The 19007-nt window shown below is 38.1% G+C and overlaps 1 protein-coding gene across 2 annotated transcripts; it reads left to right on the top strand.

The window, feature by feature from the left end:
- The first annotated feature begins 538 nt into the window (after nucleotides 1–538).
- On the top strand, nucleotides 539–13647 carry LOC134627794 (von Hippel-Lindau disease tumor suppressor-like). 2 transcript variants are annotated; one of them, XM_065470864.1, is made up of 3 exons: nucleotides 539–9597; nucleotides 11700–11822; nucleotides 11949–12171. In XM_065470864.1, exons 1-3 carry the CDS (start codon nucleotides 9411–9413, stop codon nucleotides 12047–12049), a joined length of 411 nt encoding a protein of 136 aa, XP_065326936.1. In that variant the 5' UTR covers nucleotides 539–9410; the 3' UTR covers nucleotides 12050–12171. The 2 variants fall into 2 exon arrangements, with proteins under 2 accessions (XP_065326936.1, XP_063330254.1); XM_063474184.1 differs by lacking the exon at nucleotides 11949–12171 and adding an exon at nucleotides 12877–13647 and having other exon boundaries at nucleotides 9396–9597.
- The last annotated feature ends 5360 nt before the right edge of the window (nucleotides 13648–19007 follow it).

Genomic DNA, 19007 nt, shown 5'->3' with positions numbered 1-19007 from the left:
TGTTTGTGCAACAGGTAAAGCTTTGCTCATACTGGGTCATTCAACAGGACAACAATCCCAGGCTCAGCAGCAAATCTACAACAGAATGGCTAAAAAAGAAAATAAGGTGATGTGGTGGGACCTTAAATAGAGCTGTGTGTAAATTAATGCCAAGATAATTAATGCATTTCTTTAAATTTTAAAACAAGAATAGATGAATTCTAACAAGTTGGTATAATTAATACAGGTAACAGCGTAAATGGGTACACAGGTGTAAAAGCAATTTATGCAATCCTGTATCCTGTGTCAAAAACAAAACAATTAAACATCCAATGAGCATCTCAAGAACATCTCGAACAACGTAACCTCCTCTGTGTGCAGTCATACATGCCCCCTTTCCCTTTCTGTGAGGATAATAAATAAATAAAGGAACGACCAGGATATCACTGAGTTACATGTATTAGTGTCTTTATTTGTTGCTCTTCTGGTTAATAATACAAAAATGTATCCATTTATATTTTATATTAATTTATGATATGGCATTTGTTTTTTTTAAAATTAACACTTGAATATTTTATCATGATAGCAATGACACTGCTCAGACTTCACATGTAATATACCCAAATAACCTCATGCTGTTGGCACTTCTGTAGCATCTCACTCACAGCCTACATGTGGATGCCCTCTTTCAGGAACACATCACAACCTGAAATCATAACGTGCTTCTGTTTGCTCAGCAGGGGCACTGTTGCCAGACATGTTGCTAAGTGACAAAGTAACACAACACATTTTTGTGTGTGTGTGAAACGAGTTGAGCTGGGTGCCGTGTATCAGGAGCATGCAGGCGGGGGAAAAGGAAAAAAAACAGGACTCAGGTCGTTTCAGGCGAGAGCTGTAAGACCTCAGCTTTTCTCTGTGTCTCTCACAACTGTAAATAATTAGATCTTGGATCCAGAGTTCATCATCCTTTTCATTTTCTCCGCCAGCAAAACATTTTGGCCGAGGAGTCACCCAGTTGTCTTTCCACACCTGCAGACAGATCACTGGAGCAAAATGAAAACAATGGTAAGAGTAAAATGACAAGAAATTCTGCCTACCTGCAGAGCCACAGACAGATTACTAAATCATAAATTACTGTGAGCTGGTGTCATGGTTATTCCCACATAGGTACCAGTTTATTTTGCGTCACTTCCACCATCCTTGTTAAAAGAATCAGGTTTGTGAGAATAATCAAGTAAAAGAAACTGGCCTTTTCAAGAAAAATGTCTCTAATTTCCAATTTGTTTGTGATTTTATAATATATTTAAGTGGCTCCGTCTCATGGAGGTAATTCTGCTCTGAACCGCACCACCGGCAGCCCGTTACCTCCTCTGACTCAGGATGAAGGTGCAGGTAATGATTCTCTTCCCTCCCTCTTGTGAGCATATAACAGGTGTCACATCAGAGTTGGTGATGAACTCTTAATTTAGGTATCGGTCTCACTGCTGAATCTTTATTTTGTTTATGTTTTTTCACTCTAGGCACATTTAAAAAAAACAGTGTTTCACCTCGAAACATGTCCCAGTACAGGAATGTGTTCAATGAGCGTGCTAGGACGGGCTTCTGCTACTGGCTTGTGGAGAAGAGTCCAACATGTTAGTACTGACTGAAGAAAAATGAAGCAAAACGTACAATAGATATCTGCTTATTGCAACTTTCATGCACGTGTTGCTGGATTATCTAATGTGATACTAACAACCTGAGTTCCAAAAAGTTGGTAAGCTGTGCAAAATGTAAATAAAGACAGAATGCATTGATTTGCAAATCCCATGAACTCATATTTGAGTTACAACAGAACATAGAAAACATATCAAATGTTTAAACTGTGAAAAATGTACCATTTTAAGATAAATATTTGCTTATTTTGAATTTGATGACAGCAACACATCCCAAAAAAGTTGACACAGGGCTGTGGTTACCAATGTGTAGGGTCAGCTCCTCTCCCTTACAACAGCCTGTAAACATCTGGGAAAGGAGGAGACCAGCTGTTGAACGTTTGGGGGAGGAATGTTGTCCTAACCTTGTCTGATACAGGATTTTAACTTCACAGCAATTCTGGGTCTTCTTTCTCATATTTTCCGTTTCATGATGTATTAAACGTTCTACTGTGGTGCCATTGTGTTGTAGTAGATCAAGTATACGGTTTAGCATTATCTAAAATATGAAAGGCCTTCCCAGAAAAGTACATCATCTGGGTTTCTGCATTTATGGTGCCCTTTCAGATCTGCAAATTCCATAGGCACTAATGCAACCTCACACCATCAGAGATGCAGGTTTTTGAACTAAGCTGGATGCTCCCCCTCCTCTTTATTCCAGAGGACATTACTCAGTCCCTTTTTACATGAGCTTTACCTGAGAGAAGACAGGCTCATTTATGGAACATGCTCACATATGGCTTCTTCTCTACACGAAGAAGTTTTAACCTGCATTTGTGACAGTGAACTGTGTTTACAGACAATGATTTCTGAAAGCGCTCTTGAGGCTCTGAATGATTTGTCTTTTTTAAATGCAGTGCCACCTGAAGTCCCGAAGTTCACGGGACTTCAGGTGGCGATTTATTTTTTTCAGCTGTGTCCATTGTGCACAGAAATTTCTCTAGATTCCCTGAATCTTTTGATGATATTAAGTAGATGATGAGATATTCAAAGTCTTCACAATTTAATGCTCACAATAGAATAATTTTATGTTCTATTGTGAATCTAATTTTTGATGGCAGACCATAAAATGAATCAAGTGATTCTCACAATCAACATCTGTTGCACCACAGCAGATGATTGTATAAGAGATAATTCTTATACAAGAATGTTCATGAATGGGTTGCTGTTATAAGGAAGGACAATGATACATGACTAGTTTACACATTGACATCTTTTTCTTTTCATTCCTCTAGGTAAAGGATGCAGCTTTGGTGCATATAAAACCTTTCTGGGATTACCAAAAGTTTGAAGAAACAGTTCACCAGACCTCTTCTAAAGATGCCCACATTAGTTTGAAAAGCTGAGCTTGCACTTACTTGAAAATCTGTAAAGAAGCATTATCAGAAATACACATACTTCTGGAAATTTGTTTAACTTTCTTTTTTCTGCACAAGTAATGAGGTATGGCAAATTACAAAACTTTATTTCCAAAAGAGACTTGATATATAGCCTGCTCAAGTTCTCTTCGCAAAATATCTTTATTTTGTTTTTAACATAAGTAATAATGATAATGGCAAATTTAAATTTAATAAGTTAAGCCTCACCTCTCATCACCTTCACAAGTGGAGTGAAAATCTTGTATATTCCCCTGTGCTTTAAACGCTGTATTCGTCTTTTTTATGGTTGACTTTGTCTTTAGTTTCCATTCATTCTTATAGTCTTAACAGATCAGGTCTAGTAAAAGTGGTTAGAACGTAAAATATAGTTTTAAACACACAAACACACATATACCTCACTAAATTGCTTTTATTTATTTTCTAGGTGGAGGTGGGTGAGAGTCTGATAGTTTTCCTGTTGTGATTTCTTTTTAAATTTATTTTCTTGTTGCTGCTTCTGCACCACGTACACCGCATACTAAACGCTTTTTTTTTTTTAAATTTAAACAATTGAACAACAAACATACATTGTAATGTAGATTATAGAAAGGGTATGAAAAATTTCACAGCTTGCAGTATCTTTTACAAGTAATGAATACAAATACAAGTACGTAAACAAAAAAGTATACTTTAGGAGAAAACAAACAAACAAAACTGGGGAGAAAAAAAAAAAAGGTGCTCAAGGTATAAATAAACAACATATAAGTCAAGTGAAACTATACATTCGACACAGCTCTTGTGTTTTACATGCTTTGGAGTTAGTGCTGTTCCTTAGATTCTCTAGATAATTGGAAAACAGGGCTTTAAAAGCAAATATGTTTGGACGCTGTTGAGAAAATTTTGTACAATGTATGTGAAATTTGGCAAAAATAATCAGAAGATTGATAATATATTTTTTTCCTGGAATTTTTTTATCAGTATGTGAGAGGCCAAATAGAATATGCTCAAACTTCAGTTTACATGAGGGATCAATTTTGGTGTTTATAAAATTATTTAGATCAATCCAAAATATGTGTATACGTGCATTCCCAAAATAGATGACATATTGTTTCCTCTGCATTGCTGCAAAAAGTACAAAGAGTATCAATATTTTCCTTAAATTTAACCAGATATGTCTTTACCGTATAACATCTATGGATCAACTCAAGAGTAACTTCTCTTATCTTATTAATGATAATAAATTTCCTTGATAGAATCCAAGTGTTTTTCCAGTCTATCATTGTAAATATTGTTCCAGTAAAATACAGCTGCATGTTTGGAAACAATATCTCTTTGAATGATTTGTCTAATACATTGATTTGTCGCTTTATCACTCAATAAAGGACAGATGTTACTGATGTATATGCTAGCAGGATTTAGTTCTGGAATAATACAATTTCTACCTTTAGGAGCAGACACCAATAACCTTCTCACCCCATCTGGTATTGCATCAAAAACTACAGCATATTCTCTTGGAGCGACAGGAAAATGATAAACAGACAAAAATTCCCTATAAGAAAATAATTGACCATTATCATTCAGTAATTGACTCACAAGTAAAATTTTTCTATCAACCCATTTCTGAATATATAATGATTTGTTCTTAAATGTAATATCCTGATTGTTCCAAATGAGATATTTATGGGAAGAAAAGTTGTGAGAGTATATCATTAACCAAGATGATAAGAGTTGACTATGAAAGTTGGAGAGTTTAATCGGTAGTTTAGAGATATTGTAATTGCATCTTAGCAGAAAGTGCATTCCTCCAAGTGAGTTAAAGATATGGTTGGTAATAAAAATCCAAATTGAATTGGGATTTTTTTAAAAAGAGTTTGATCCATTTGATTTTAAAAGACGCATTTAAGGAAGTGAAATCTAAAGAATTTAGGCCACCAGAACACAACTTGTTTATCATTACATTTTTTTTAAATATAATGTATTCTCTTTTTCCAAATGAAGTTAAATAATATTTTATCAATTTTTGTGCATAATTCTTTTGAAACATCAAGTGCCATAGCTGCATAAATAAGTCTGGAGAGGCCTTCAACTTTGGCTACCAAGGATCTTTCAGTAATGGATAAATCTCTTTGAAACCAAATATTAAATCTTTGTTGTATTGCAGTTATAAGAGGGTCGAATTTTTCAGATAATCTGGCATCTTGGTCTTTTTGAACGGTAATACCAAGATATTTAACCTTATTTTTAACAGGAACACCTGATATAATAGTATCTGTGCAGAATTTAACAGGGAGAAGTTCACATTTTGGAATGTTGAGTTTAAGACCAGAGGCTATTGAGAAATTATTGACAACTTTGAGACCTTCATCAACTTGATATTTATCCTTTAAAAAAAAAAAAAAGTGTTGTGTCATCCACTAGTTGAGTAATAGATAATGTTCTGCCAGCAACAGAGAGACCCACTACACTGCTGTTTTTAAAATGAATAGATAGTAACTGAATAGGAAGAAGGAAAAGATATGCAGAAATTGGGCAACCTTGACGGATCCCACGGTTGATGTCAAATCTTTTCGTTGTACCAAATGGGAGTTTGATTGAGCTATTTGCGTCTGCATATAAAGTTTGAATTGATTTTTTAAACATATTTCCAAAACCAAAAATATCAAGTGCTTTGAACATGAATTCATGTTCAATGGAGTCCTATCAAAAGGGTGTCTTTTTGAGGTTTAGGAATCAAAGTAATTAGTCCCTGAGTCAAGGAAGGAGGGAGCTTTTCATTATCAATGCTTTCAATATATACTTTATGTAAAAAGCGTGATAAGTCCTTTGAAAATAATTTGTAAAATTCAGAAGTCAAACCGTCATTTCCTGGACTCTTATTAAGTTTCATTTTATTAATAGCACCTTCAATATCTAGTGTTGTGATGGGGACATCACACAGTTTTATTATTGTCACTAATTGTTTTAATATTACCTAAGGAATTATAAAATTTTCCCATCGCTTCTGTAGAAAAATTAGATTTGTATAAATTTTATAAAAAAAGTTCACAAGTCTTGGAAATCACTTGAGGGTCTTGTGTGATGACCCCATCTGAACAAAGTTTAGTCATGCTGCCAAGTGTATTATGATGCTTTTCTAATTTGAAAAAATAGCTAGAGTTTTGTTCTCCCTCTTCAAGGCATCTCCTTCTTGACCGCACAAAGGCACCTTTTGCCTTGTAAATATATATATTATCTAATTTTAATTGTAGAATTTGAAGTCTGTTCCGGTTATCTTCAGATAAATTATCGGGTGATCTTGACAAAGCGATAATTTCAGAAATTATTTCCAACTCTTCTTTTTTTCTATTTTTAACTATTCCACTTCCCTTTTTCATTAAAATGGACCTCAATTCAAATTTCATGAGCTCCCAATTTTTACAAAAAGCATTTTCAACACATGCCTTGTTCCAATACTCATCTATTTTCATTTTCATTTCCTTTACCAAAGAATCATTCAGTAGAAGAGAATTATTTAATTTCCAATATGAATTCACTCTTTTAGACAGATTACTGGCATTAGGGCTGCACGATTTTGCATAAAATGAGAATCACGATTTTTTTGCTTAGAATTGAGATCACGATTCTCTCACGATTTTCTTTTCCAATATAAATATTTATCGCACTTATTAACTGCACATCAACTTCGTAACAGTTGAAACTGAACATAAAAACAATAAATAAACATAAAAACAATAAATGCCTCACATTTTGTGGTTGCTGCAAAATGTTGTACTGCTTGAAATTCCGTCTCCACCGTTGCTCGACACTGCGTGTATAGAGCAGGTAGTGCAACAATAGAAAAATAGTTGCGGGACGGCACTGTGTAGCGTTTGTCTAGGGTGTTGATCATTTTCCTAAATCCCTCGTTTTGCACAGTGTTGATATATCTTTGGTCAGGTGATAAGTAATAGCCTCCGTAATTTCTTTGTGCCTGCGGGAGTTCAACGTGTATAGGGAAGCGCTGTATAAGGTTCCCGTTATTGATGTTTGGGTGGTTGACCGGGACGGATTTTCTCCTGTCACTTTCTCGTCATCCCTGACGTGTTCTCCGTTGTTTTTTCCTGCCAATTTGAGGATCACGGCACAGCTTCTGTATCACGTGGTATAAGGCTCCGCCCTTGTCATTTGTTGAGCAGGAAGAGTGAGCGCTTGTTTTCATGCAGATTACGTCCCGGATCAAAATGCGGTACAATCGTCGTCGTCTTTTTTTTTTTTTTTTTTTAAATCGTTGTCATTTGGAAATGAGATCGCACATAAGTATGAATCGAGATCGCGATTTTCTAACGATTAATCGTGCAGCCCTAACTGGCATACAAACATATCTCCAAAAAAATTGTTTTATGATCTGTCAACGGTGTTGGCAACATTTTTGATGTAGAAACATATTCGGATAAAGGATCAGAAATTAGCCAATAATCAATACGAGACTGTAATGAACCTGATCTATTTTTCCATGAAAATTCCTTAATTGTTGGATTTTTGAATCTCCAGATATCAATTAGGTCTCTTTCATTCATAAAATCCAACATATAATTACTACTTTCCTAACTTTTACTTGTCCATCTATCATGTTATTGAACGAGTGATTCCAGTCTCCTCCTAATATAATCTTTAATTAGCAAATTTACTTATTAAAGACTCAATTTTTTCATTTACTACAAGTATTAGGTCAACATTCTCCTGTTTGTTTTTATAGCCCTTAATGTTACCCAGTAAGAGGGTCTGATCATTTAAAAAAAAAAACAACCAGCAAAATAAAATGTCCTTTTGGATCAGTTTCTGAAGATATAATTTTTCCATTAAATTTATGCCTTAAAATCAGAGTTCCCGCTGAATGGTTTGTGCCATGAGACATCCATAAATCTTCGCCCCATTGGGATTTCCAGAAGTTAGCGTCCTTAGGTTCAGAATGGGATTCTTGTAAGAGACAAAAGTCAGTATTGAAACTTTTAGCATATAAAAACATAGCTTTCCTTTTGGTATTGTCCCTTAGTCCTCGAGCATTAAAAGAAATAAAGGATAAAGATGAAATTTGGAAAAGTAAATTAACTTTTTACCCTGAGAAGAGTCTGTAAGCTTCAGAGAGAGCAGAACTACTCTGTCTAAAAAAGTGCTTCACAAAACGTTTTAGCAGCAACAGCATACTATAAGTCTTTAGAACAATAAGGAAAGGAAACCTTGAGGTATATCCACAAACAGGACTGGAAGAGATTTCAGTGAATTTCTTTTCTGTTCAGGAAAGCACAGTCTCCGACGAAGTAGGTAATTTCCCCTTCCTTACGTGCTTTCTCCACCTGTGGCCATAGCTGGTTGCGTCTCTCTCGGTCCTCGGGATTAAGATCTTCTTTGAAATGAAGTTTCCTTCAGGTCTTCAGGTAGTCAGATCGCTTCGCCGCCTTCCAGATGATGTCTCGAAAGTGTCTCATGGTAAATTGCAGGAATGTGGCGCACAAGAGGACTCACGTCGTTGACCGATCCTGTGGACTGAATCAAGTACCTCCGGGAACTTTTCACGGTGGTCAGGATCCATGTTTTGGCAAATTTCAATAACCTTACTGCGTACGTTTTCTCCTTCTTCTTCAGGTAGCGCGTGAAGTCGCAGGTTCCATCTTCGTTTACACCTTGTTTTCCAGTATTTGAATTTTCTCTTCTGCTTTATCCACCCTTATTTCAGTACGAGACACTTTTCATTTTAGCTCCCTGAGATCTTCTGAGATAAAGTTAATAGTAACCTTCAGATCGCTAATACTCTTCTCGCTCCTTGCTCTTCAATAGCCATCTTGAGCGTCGTAATAATGCTTTCCGCCGTGTCAGTTTCCATCACCCTTTTCTTACCAGAAGGTTTTGAAGGGGAGGAAGTAGGAGTGATAAGAGCTCATTTGATCCCAGGTTTTTTGCCATTACATACAGCTAGAGTTCGCTTTGCTGCTTCTAAAGGGATTTTAAGACAGAGCGAGTTCTGTAGCACACAGTTCACAGCGCCGCCATCTTACCCCCCGCCCTACCGAACGTATCTCTTGTGGCGAGCCACTGCATGTCGTCACGCATGTCCCGACCAATCAGAGATCAGAGCAGTTCGACGTTCCACACTTTCAACCGGAAAAGTGACTGTAAACAAACTAGTTGAGAAGTACTTTTCTCGCTGCGGCGTTTAAAAGTGTTTTTAACATTTTCTGTTGTATAAGATAAGTAAGCGACTAGACAGATTAACTGATACGATTTTTATAATTTCGAGTAGCTGCCGTCGCGGACGATTGTAAACATTTAGGGAGCTACTTGCTAGCGTTAGCTACAGAACGCGACTCTCGCTGCGATAACAGTTTAGCATTATTTAGCTCCAATGCCTCAAGAAGGAGAGGAGTCTCTTCCTCTGGTTCGTTCCCTGAACGGTCAGATACCAGTTCAAGTGATGTTTTATAACCGTAGTCCCCGTGTCGTACGGCCTTTGTGGATAAATTACCAGGGAGAACCGCATCCTTACGAAGACATACAACCAGGGACGGGACTGAGGATGAACACTTACGTCAGTAAGACGGCTGCTTACACGTTACTAGTGCATAAAGCGATTAGCTAACAAGTTGCTCTTTGTAGCTTTGTTGTAGCAAGGGTGCTTACTCAGGTATTTCTAGAGATTTAAAGCTTTGTTTTGTGTGAAAAAGCAATGAGTGTTACGGGAATGCTGGTATCACCTGAACGCAGCTTTCTCAGACAAGAACCCAGCCCAGACTAAAGGAAAACAATGGATGTCTAGGATTAGGTTTACTACAAACACACACACACATATATATATAGACTTGTTTTTATGCAGTTATGTTACATATGATGTCTTTACAGACTGGAAGTCAGCTTTCAGTGGTTTTGATTATCATCTGTGTTGCCAGCTCTTATTGATATTTGTGCTTAATTCTGTCTTGAACCTTGTACTGACTGACTGATTGATTGGAGGTTTTTTGTGTAATTTTAATGATTGTCTCTTTGTTTAAATAATATGTTTTAGTATTTTGTCTGTCTTTTAATACTGAGATTCATAATAATGATAATAATAATAAAAATAATAAGCCATGTCTTGGAAACTGAACCTAGAATTGTATCAAGAAAATCATGAAATAGTATCACCTTTAAAGCATTACTCTTGTATTTCCTGTGTCATTCAGTGGTGCTTTTGGTACTCTCAGCCTCTCACTGAATGTGCTCCTGTGACTGACCAGCATGTCATGGAGTGGGTGGGAAGTATTATCCAACATTGTCTTTATTTTGGACAACATTCGCCTCTCCGACACCACCTTAAGGGAGTCCAGCTCCATCCCCACAACATTACTGGCCTTACGGATCAGTTTCTAAGTCTGTTAGCATCAGCGACCCTCAGCCTGCTCCCCCAGCATGCAACGGCATAGAGGATTGCACTGGCCACAACAGACTCGTAGAAAATCCTGAGCGTTGTCCGGCAGATGTTGAAGGACCTCAGTCGCCTTAAAAAAATAGAGGCGACTCTGGCCCTTCCTGTAAAGTGCTGTGGTGTTTTTAGCCCAGTCCAGTTTATTGTCTATGTATACTCCAAGGTATTTATAGTAATCCACAATGTCAACATTGATCCCCTGTATTGAAACAGGGGTCAAGTGTTTCCTGGTCTTCCTGAAGTCCACGATCAGTTCCTTGGTCTTTGCCACGTTGAGCTGAAGATGATTCTGCTCACACCACGTGACAAAGGAGTCGACCACAGCCCAGTACGCTGTCTCATCATCCCTGCTGAAGCATCCAACCACTGTAAAGTCATCAGAAAACATCTGAAGATGGCAGGTCTCTGTGCAGTGGCTGAAGTCTGTGGTGTAGAGGGTGAAGAGGAAGGGAGAGAGGACCGTCCCTTGTGGTGCCCCTGTGTTGCTGATTACCTTGTCAGACATACACTGTGGATATATTGTGGTCTTCCTGTCAGGTAATCAACAATCCAGAGAAGCATCCACCTGCATCGCTGTCAGCTTATCTTCCAGGAGGGTCGGCCTGATGGTGTTGGAAGCACTGGAAAAGTCAAAAAACATGACCTTCACAGTGCTCGCTGGCTGGTCCAGATGGGTGTAGACACGATTAAGCAGGTAGATGATGGCGACCTCAGTTCCGAGACGGGGCTGGTAAGCGAACTGAAGGAGATCCAGATGTGGTCTGACAATGGGTCGGAGCTGGTCCAGGATGAGCCTTTCCAGAGTCTTCATGATGTGGGAGGTCAGTGCCACAGGCCTGTAATCCAGACTTGACTGAGTGGAGTCTCCTCATTTGCATCTGAACCTGGTCTGCAATGAAAGTGATGGGTGTGGGAAGGGTGTCAGGATTCTCACCGGAGGCGACAGCGCTATGTGGAGAGAGAGGCAGGCACAGTAGTGTGGCTCTGGAACGGTAGGTGGGTCTTAAAACCATTCTGGGTTACGCTATTTTATGGTGAGCGTTAGGCTGTGATTTTGTACCTGTTGATCCCTAATCTCAAAAAGGTACAACAAAAGGACAACAAGTTATCATGGCGATATACCCTGACAGGAATTTAACCACCCTAGTGTGCAGTTAACCCAGGGTTAACTGTTCGTAGTACAGGCCTCAGGCTTCAACTCTTAAACAGTGTTTCCGCTTGTATCTTTTCCAGGTCACCCGTGGATGTTCAGAGATGCAGAGACCGATGACCCTCTCAAGGTCAACAGCAAAGAGCTGTTTCTTCCTAAGCCAGCAGGGGGTGGAAATGTGACATATGTCAATATCAGTTTACCAGGTAAAACATCAGTTATATTACCTGAAGTATCTGTGCCATACAATTATAATTTAGTAGTAAGTGTGCATTAAGCTAGTTTCAGAGTATACAGAGTGATTGACATTTTTTTTTCTTTTTTTGAGAAAGAAAGAGAGGAAGGAAAAGAAAAACAGAAGGGAAGAGGGACAGTGAGAAAGGGCACTTACAAAGACAAAGAGAAAAAAAAAATCTCCTGTATCACCTGTTGAGAGAAAAAGAATAGAAAACAAGCAAAAAAAAAAAAACAAAGCAACATACTAAACACAACACCATCATGTTAATCTAGCTAAGTGTAAACAGCAATAAATACTAAATATTGAATGTTGTTGTGCAGCACAGACAGCGCACAATGTGCTTTGAAGTAGCAGCTAAGAAAGGTGTAGTTTATGTCTACGAACAGTGAACACCCATGTGCACACCCGTGTGGATCAGCGCGCTTGTATACAGAAGGTTTCCCCATGTAACGGTCTGCTAGAGGGTGTGGAGGGCCATAGCCCCGTCCCCCAGGGCATGAAGCAGGCATGGAGGAGATCCAGGCTCCAGACATCCAGGGACCCCAGAGTGCGAGAGCCCAAGGAGTACCACCGGAGGGGCATCCGTGCCACCCTCCTGGGAAGGGCTGAGGAGATCCCCAGACGAGGGGTCACCCAGTAGCCACGGAGCAGAAGCCAGAGGGGGCTGCACTGGCGCGCCCGCCGGCTCTGCCGGCAGCCAGCTGTGCCAGAGTGAACCGAGCTGCAGGCCCCGAGGCCCCGAGTGATTGACATATTGATCAAATCATACAGGCTAATTTCATGAAAAAATACATAATAGTTTCTCTGGATATTATAGAAATTTTACCAGTTGTTTTTTTTTTTCATCAGCAATTTTCAGGGGAAACCACACAAAATAGTGTGACAGATGTTTTAATTAAGAAACTCTGATGTTAGTAATCTGGCATAAGAAAATTTGGTAAATTTAGAGACAAACTGATCTATATTTGGATTTGTGAGTTGACAAAAAATCCCACACTGTTAACAAGCATTTGTTTACACAGTTTACAGTCTCAAGGATCGAGCTCTTCAGGTTACTCGGCGTCTTGTGCGACCAGAAGACTACAGGAGCTTGGAAATAGCGTGGTGTCTCCACGAGGAGCTTGAAGATCGCCCGAGTGTTTTGAAAGATCTCCAACGCATAAACCAACGTCTGAAAGAGAACACACAAGGGCAGGAGAAGTGATGATTAAGGCAGAATGGATATTTATCACATAAGGACAGATGTTCTTGCACTTTCAGAGAACATAAAGAACTTTAAAGATGAAACACAGGACTTACTTCACAGCGGCTATAAACACATTTTTTGGAAATCAGTTTCAGTTTGATCTTCTGTTTGTTTGTCACAGTTGTTGAACAGAAGAAAATGTGTTTTTTCCTTTTTAGTAAGAGTTATATGTAATATAAATCCATCTTCTGTATGTAGCCACATTAGAATTCAGAGATCTGTGTTGTTCATATTCTTATTAGTAATGCTTGATATGAGGTTATCTTGCCATACCTGCACAATTCCCTTCAAAAACAGATGCTGTGTTGTATTCTATTGTTGTAGCTGTTAAATCTGTCAGAAATATTGGGTTATTGGGAACAGGTGAGACTGTCATAAAGGTTAACTCGCAGATGATTTCCAATGTGGGGAAAATACTGTGACTGAGGAGCTTATCCTCTTGTTTTTGTCTTCTTTTTTGTCTTCTTTGTAATAATTTTCCTGATGACACATTGCTGCTGTATCTAAAAGAGTTTTATTTGTATATTGAATAAAATATATACAGGTTTTATTAATGGATGGAAGCCTTGATGCTTTGGAACAGTCTTCAGTTTACATTACTGTTTTAGTTATTGGTGCCGTCTCTAAATAAAGCAAATTTATAACAGTTATGTTTCACAGGATGTCCAGGGGATGTGAGGAAGTAATAGTTGTAAGAAAAAGAAGATGTGACGGCACAATCATAAAATGAAGAAGTATTTTAAAACAATTTATTTCAGGGTGACAGCTAAGCCATTGGATTCAGCGGTAACAAAAAAGTAAAGCTGCAAAATTTACAACGTGGTCAAAACAAGTGTCCTCTACTAAAACATTACAAAGACCAATGCCATGCAGACCATCCTCTCCTCCTCTACACATCTCTGCAATTAGCTGAGTGTAGTCAGCTGTGCCTAACTTACTGCCTCGAAAAGCACATTTTCACAAGAGTCTATGCAGTCCTTTGAAAAACATGTGCAATGCTCAGAAAAATCAACTTTGCAAAGTTAAACAAACCACAAGATTTCTGGAGCAATATCCTTTAGACAGATGAGAGCAAAGTGGAGATGCACAGTGCCACGTTTCCAGAAAACCAAACACAGATGCCAACTGTGCAGCCACACAACCTGGGTACCTTGCAGTCATTGAACAGGCCAGGAACACTTTTCTATACCAAAACAGAATTCAGTGAGGCTGTTTGTGCAACAGGTAAAGCTTTGCTCAAACTGGGTCATTCAACAGGACAACAATCCCAGGCTCAGCAGCAAATCTACAACAGAATGGCTAAAAAAGAAAACAATCAAGGTGTTGTGATGTGGTGGGACCTTAAATAGAGCTGTGTGTAAATTAATGCCAAGATAATTAATGCATTTCTTTAAATTTTAAAACAAGAATAGATGAATTCTAACAAGTTGGTATAATTAATACAGGTAACAGCGTAAATGGGTACACAGGTGTAAAAGCAATTTATGCAATCCTGTATCAAAAACAAAACAATTAAACATCCAATGAGCATCTCAAGAACATCTCGAACAACGTAACCTCCTCTGTGTGCAGTCATACATGCCCCCTTTCCCTTTCTGTGAGGATAATAAATAAATAAAGGAACGACCAGGATATCACTGAGTTACATGTATTAGTGTCTTTATTTGTTGCTCTTCTGGTTAATAATACAAAAATGTATCCATTTATATTTTATATTAATTTATGATATGGCATTTGTTTTTTAAAAATTAACACTTGAATATTTTATCATGATAGCAATGACACTGCTCAGACTTCACATGTAATATACCCAAATAACCTCATGCTGTTGGCACTTCTGTAGCATCTCACTCACAGCCTACATGTGGATGCCCTCTTTCAGGAACACATCACAACCTGAAATCATAACGTGCTTCTGTTTGCTCAGCAGGGGCACTGTTGCCAGACATGTTGCTAAGTGACAAAGTAACACAACACATTTTTGTGTGTGTGTGAAAAGAGTTGAGCTGGGTGCCGTGTATCAGGAGCATGCAGGCGGGGGAAAAGGAAAAAAAACAGGACTCAGGTCGTTTCAGGCGAGAGCTGTAAGACCTCAGCTTTTCTCTGTGTCTCTCACAACTGTAAATAATTAGATCTTGGATCCAGAGTTCATCATCCTTTTCATTTTCTCCGCCAGCAAAACATTTTGGCCGAGGAGTCACCCAGTTGTCTTTCCACACCTGCAGACAGATCACTGGAGCAAAATGAAAACAATGGTAAAAGTAAAACGACAAGAAATTCTGCCTACCTGCAGAGCTACAGACAGATTACTAAATCATAAATTGAACTGAATCATAAATGCTGGTGTCATGGTTATTCCCACATAGGTACCAGTTTATTTTGCGTCACTTCCACCATCCTTGTTAAAAGAATCAGGTTTGTGAGAATAATCAAGTAAAAGAAACTGGCCTTTTCAAGAAAAATGTCTCTAATTTCCAATTTGTTTGTGATTTTATAATATATTTAAGTGGCTCCGTCTCATGGAGGTAATTCTGCTCTGAACCGCACCACCGGCAGCCCGTTACCTCCTCTGACTCAGGATGAAGGTGCAGGTAATGATTCTCTTCCCTCCCTCTTGTGAGCATATAACAGGTGTCACATCAGAGTTGGTGATGAACTCTTAATTTAGGTATCGGTCTCACTGCTGAATCTTTATTTTGTTTATGTTTTTTCACTCTAGGCACATTTAAAAAAAACAGTGTTTCACCTCGAAACATGTCCCAGTACAGGAATGTGTTCAATGAGCGTGCTAGGACGGGCTTCTGCTACTGGCTTGTGGAGAAGAGTCCAACATGTTAGTACTGACTGAAGAAAAATGAAGCAAAACGTACAATAGATATCTGCTTATTGCAACTTTCATGCACGTGTTGCTGGATTATCTAATGTGATACTGATGACCCGAGTTCCAAAAAAGTTGGTAAGCTGTGCAAAATGTAAATAAAGACAGAATGCATTGATTTGCAAATCCCATGAACTCATATTTGAGTTACAACAGAACATAGAAAACATATCAAATGTTTAAACTGTGAAAAATTTACCATTTTAAGATAAATATTTGCTTATTTTGAATTTGATGACAGCAACACATCCCAAAAACGTCGACACAGGGCTGTGGTTACCAATGTGTAGGGTCAGCTCCTCTCCCTTACAACAGCGTGTAAACATCTGGGAAAGGAGGAGACCAGCTGTTGAACGTTTGGGGGAGGAATGTTGTCCTAACCTTGTCTGATACAGGATTTTAGCTTCACAGCAATTCTGGGTCTTCTTTCTCATATTTTCTGTTTCATAATGTATTAAATGTTCTACTGTGGTGCCATTGTGTTGTAGTAGATCAAGTATACGGTTTAGCATTATCTAAAATAGGTGAGGCCTTCCCTGAAAAGTACATCATCTGGGTTTTTGATTTTTTTTTTTTTTTTTTTTTTGTAGCTGTGTCCATTGTGCACAGAAATTTCTCTAGATTCCTGAATCTTTTGATGATTTTAAGTAGATGATGATGAGATACTCAAAGTCTTCACAATTTAATGCTCACAATAGAATAATTTTATGTTCTATTGTGAATCTAATTTTTGATGGCAGACCATAAAATGAATCAAGTGATTCTCACAATCAAAATCTGTTGCACCACAGCAGATGATTGTATAAGAGATAATTCTTATACAAGAATGTTCATGAATGGGTTGCTGTTATAAGGAAGGACAATGATACATGACTAGTTTACACATTGACATCTTTTTCTTTTCATTCCTCTAGGTAAAGGATGCAGCTTTGGTGCATATAAAACCTTTCTGGGATTACCAAAAGTTTGAAGAAACAGTTCACCAGACCTCTTCTAAAGATGCCCACATTAGTTTGAAAAGCTGAGCTTGCACTTACTTGAAAATCTGTAAAGAAGCATTATCAGAAATACACATACTTCTGGAAATTTGTTAAATTTCTTATTTTTTTCTGCACAAGTAATGAGGTATGGCAAATTACAAAACTTTATTTCCAAAAGAGACTTGATATATAGCCTGCTCAAGTTCTCTTCGCAAAAGAGTTATTTTGTTTTTAACATAAGTAATAATGATAATGGCAAATTTAAATTTAATAAGTTAAGCCTCACCTCTCATCACCTTCCTTCACAAGTTGAGTGAAAATCTTGTATATTCCCTTGTGCTATAAACGCTGTATTCGTCTTTTTTATGGTTGACTTTGTCTTTAGTTTCAATTCATTCAGAAATGCCTCTAAGTGAATATACAGAATACAGCTGATTTTTGCACACACTTTGCTGCTTTAGCCGGTGTAAACAATTCTCGCGAGATCTTACACGATTGCGTGGCGAAAGCGCAAAGGAACTTTTAAATGTGCGCTCTTATCGCCACCTAGTGGTTAATTTTATAACAAACCTTTCTTGGTTCAACTCAATCCATTAATAATAAGTGAAGACAGTGAAACGTTTCAGTGTTTTTGTTTACAGACCGGTTTCTGTAGGATCCGTTTAAGCTGCTGGTTGACGCTTTAATTGCCGTTTCCACCGCGGAGACCTACCAGGTAACAGCTCCTCAACGTCAGGCAGTGCTACTTAAAACAAGCAGCTTAGCTAGATTAACGTTTTATAAATGTAAAATAATTGTAGTGATGTTGATTTAACTAGTTGGATTGAATATTTTGAGGTAATGATTATTGTTGGCAAACATTCGTGACCGGGAGTTTTGTGGCAGTCAAGCTGCTAGCTAGCACACAGTTATTGCCAAAGTTTTACCGTCAAGGCGCTTTTTTTCCCCTGCGGAGTGCTTTCACACGGTTAATTTAGTCTCACAGCTTTAAAAAAAAATACACAAAATCCTACTGTATATAGGTTATTAAAGCTGTGTTTTATTGTTTATCCCGCTAATAATTTTATCACCTAAAATTGCCTCCAGGTGCAACCAGCGGAGCCCAGCCCTGCACTTAGAAACAGATATATTAGACCCACAGGTAACCATGCAAGTTAATTCATTAATAAACAGGGATAGGTTTGACGAGCTGAACTAATGAATTAATGGCTACTCATTCTGCAGAACTTTGAGATAGAGATACTCAAACTTATTTGAGGCCAGATTATTTTTGTTAATGCTGTGAAAAAAGCTGTTTCTTTGTAAACATACATTTGTATTTAAGTATATATTAGTTGTAGTTTTGGCTGCAGTATTGGGGTTGATGTGTATTGATTTGTGCAGGGAAATGATAAGCCCATATTCACGCTAGTGTTAGGATTTACGTGATCTTAGTTTGAAAGACAAGGGTTTAAGGTCAGATGATAAAGTAAGACACCCAAGCTTTTCCGGAGCCTTTTCCAGGTTAACAGTGCATATTACCACTTAGAGCTGTGGTTCGAGCAGGGAAATATCAGCCCCTAGGGATTAATATTGATACGTTTTTATAGATTTACTCGCATTATTGATTCTGCTTACAGGGCTAGTTCTTAATCCATCTCCTTTTTAATTGCTAATCAGATATATGTAGACCAAAAAAAGGTTTTCACCACAACAGGAGAGCTTCATTAAGTCAAATAAGAGTATAAAAAGGCTTGCATGACATTCAGTGCAGAAGCTCCACTGCTGAATGTGGTGTCCTTGTTCTGAACTTCCAGTAAGAACGTGCCAACACTGATAAAACGAGCTGGTAAGATTGGAGAGATATGATTACTGTGGAATGAATTTTTAAGAAATTCTCTTAACCAGGTAACTCAGTGTTGGGCCCGCTTTATGTAGAGTTAATGTTATGTAGAAGCTAATAAAATGATCATCATTGCATGAGAGCCAGTCCGTGGTCATCCATATCTAGAAGCTTATCCAGATGTGTTCATTCCTTTTCTAACTGCGTTTTGGATCAGGATCTTAGAC

Source organism: Pelmatolapia mariae, linkage group LG5 (genome assembly GCF_036321145.2).
Source record: "Pelmatolapia mariae isolate MD_Pm_ZW linkage group LG5, Pm_UMD_F_2, whole genome shotgun sequence".
Taxonomy (NCBI): domain Eukaryota; kingdom Metazoa; phylum Chordata; class Actinopteri; order Cichliformes; family Cichlidae; genus Pelmatolapia; species Pelmatolapia mariae.
Note: the sequence above shows the minus strand (reverse complement) of the source record. Positions and strands in the feature narration are given on the sequence as shown.

What these genes read in the sequence shown, in the direction of transcription:
- LOC134627794 (XM_063474184.1), top strand. Translation starts at nt 9,411, where the DNA reads ATGCCTCAAGAAGGAGAGGAGTCTCTTCCTCTGGTTCGTTCCCTGAAC. An exon ending in GAGGATGAACACTTACGTCA is followed by an intron (nt 9,598 to 11,699) that starts GTAAGACGGCTG and finishes TATCTTTTCCAG; the next exon opens with GTCACCCGTGGATGTTCAGA. An exon ending in TGTCAATATCAGTTTACCAG is followed by an intron (nt 11,823 to 12,876) that starts GTAAAACATCAG and finishes TTGTTTACACAG; the next exon opens with TTTACAGTCTCAAGGATCGA.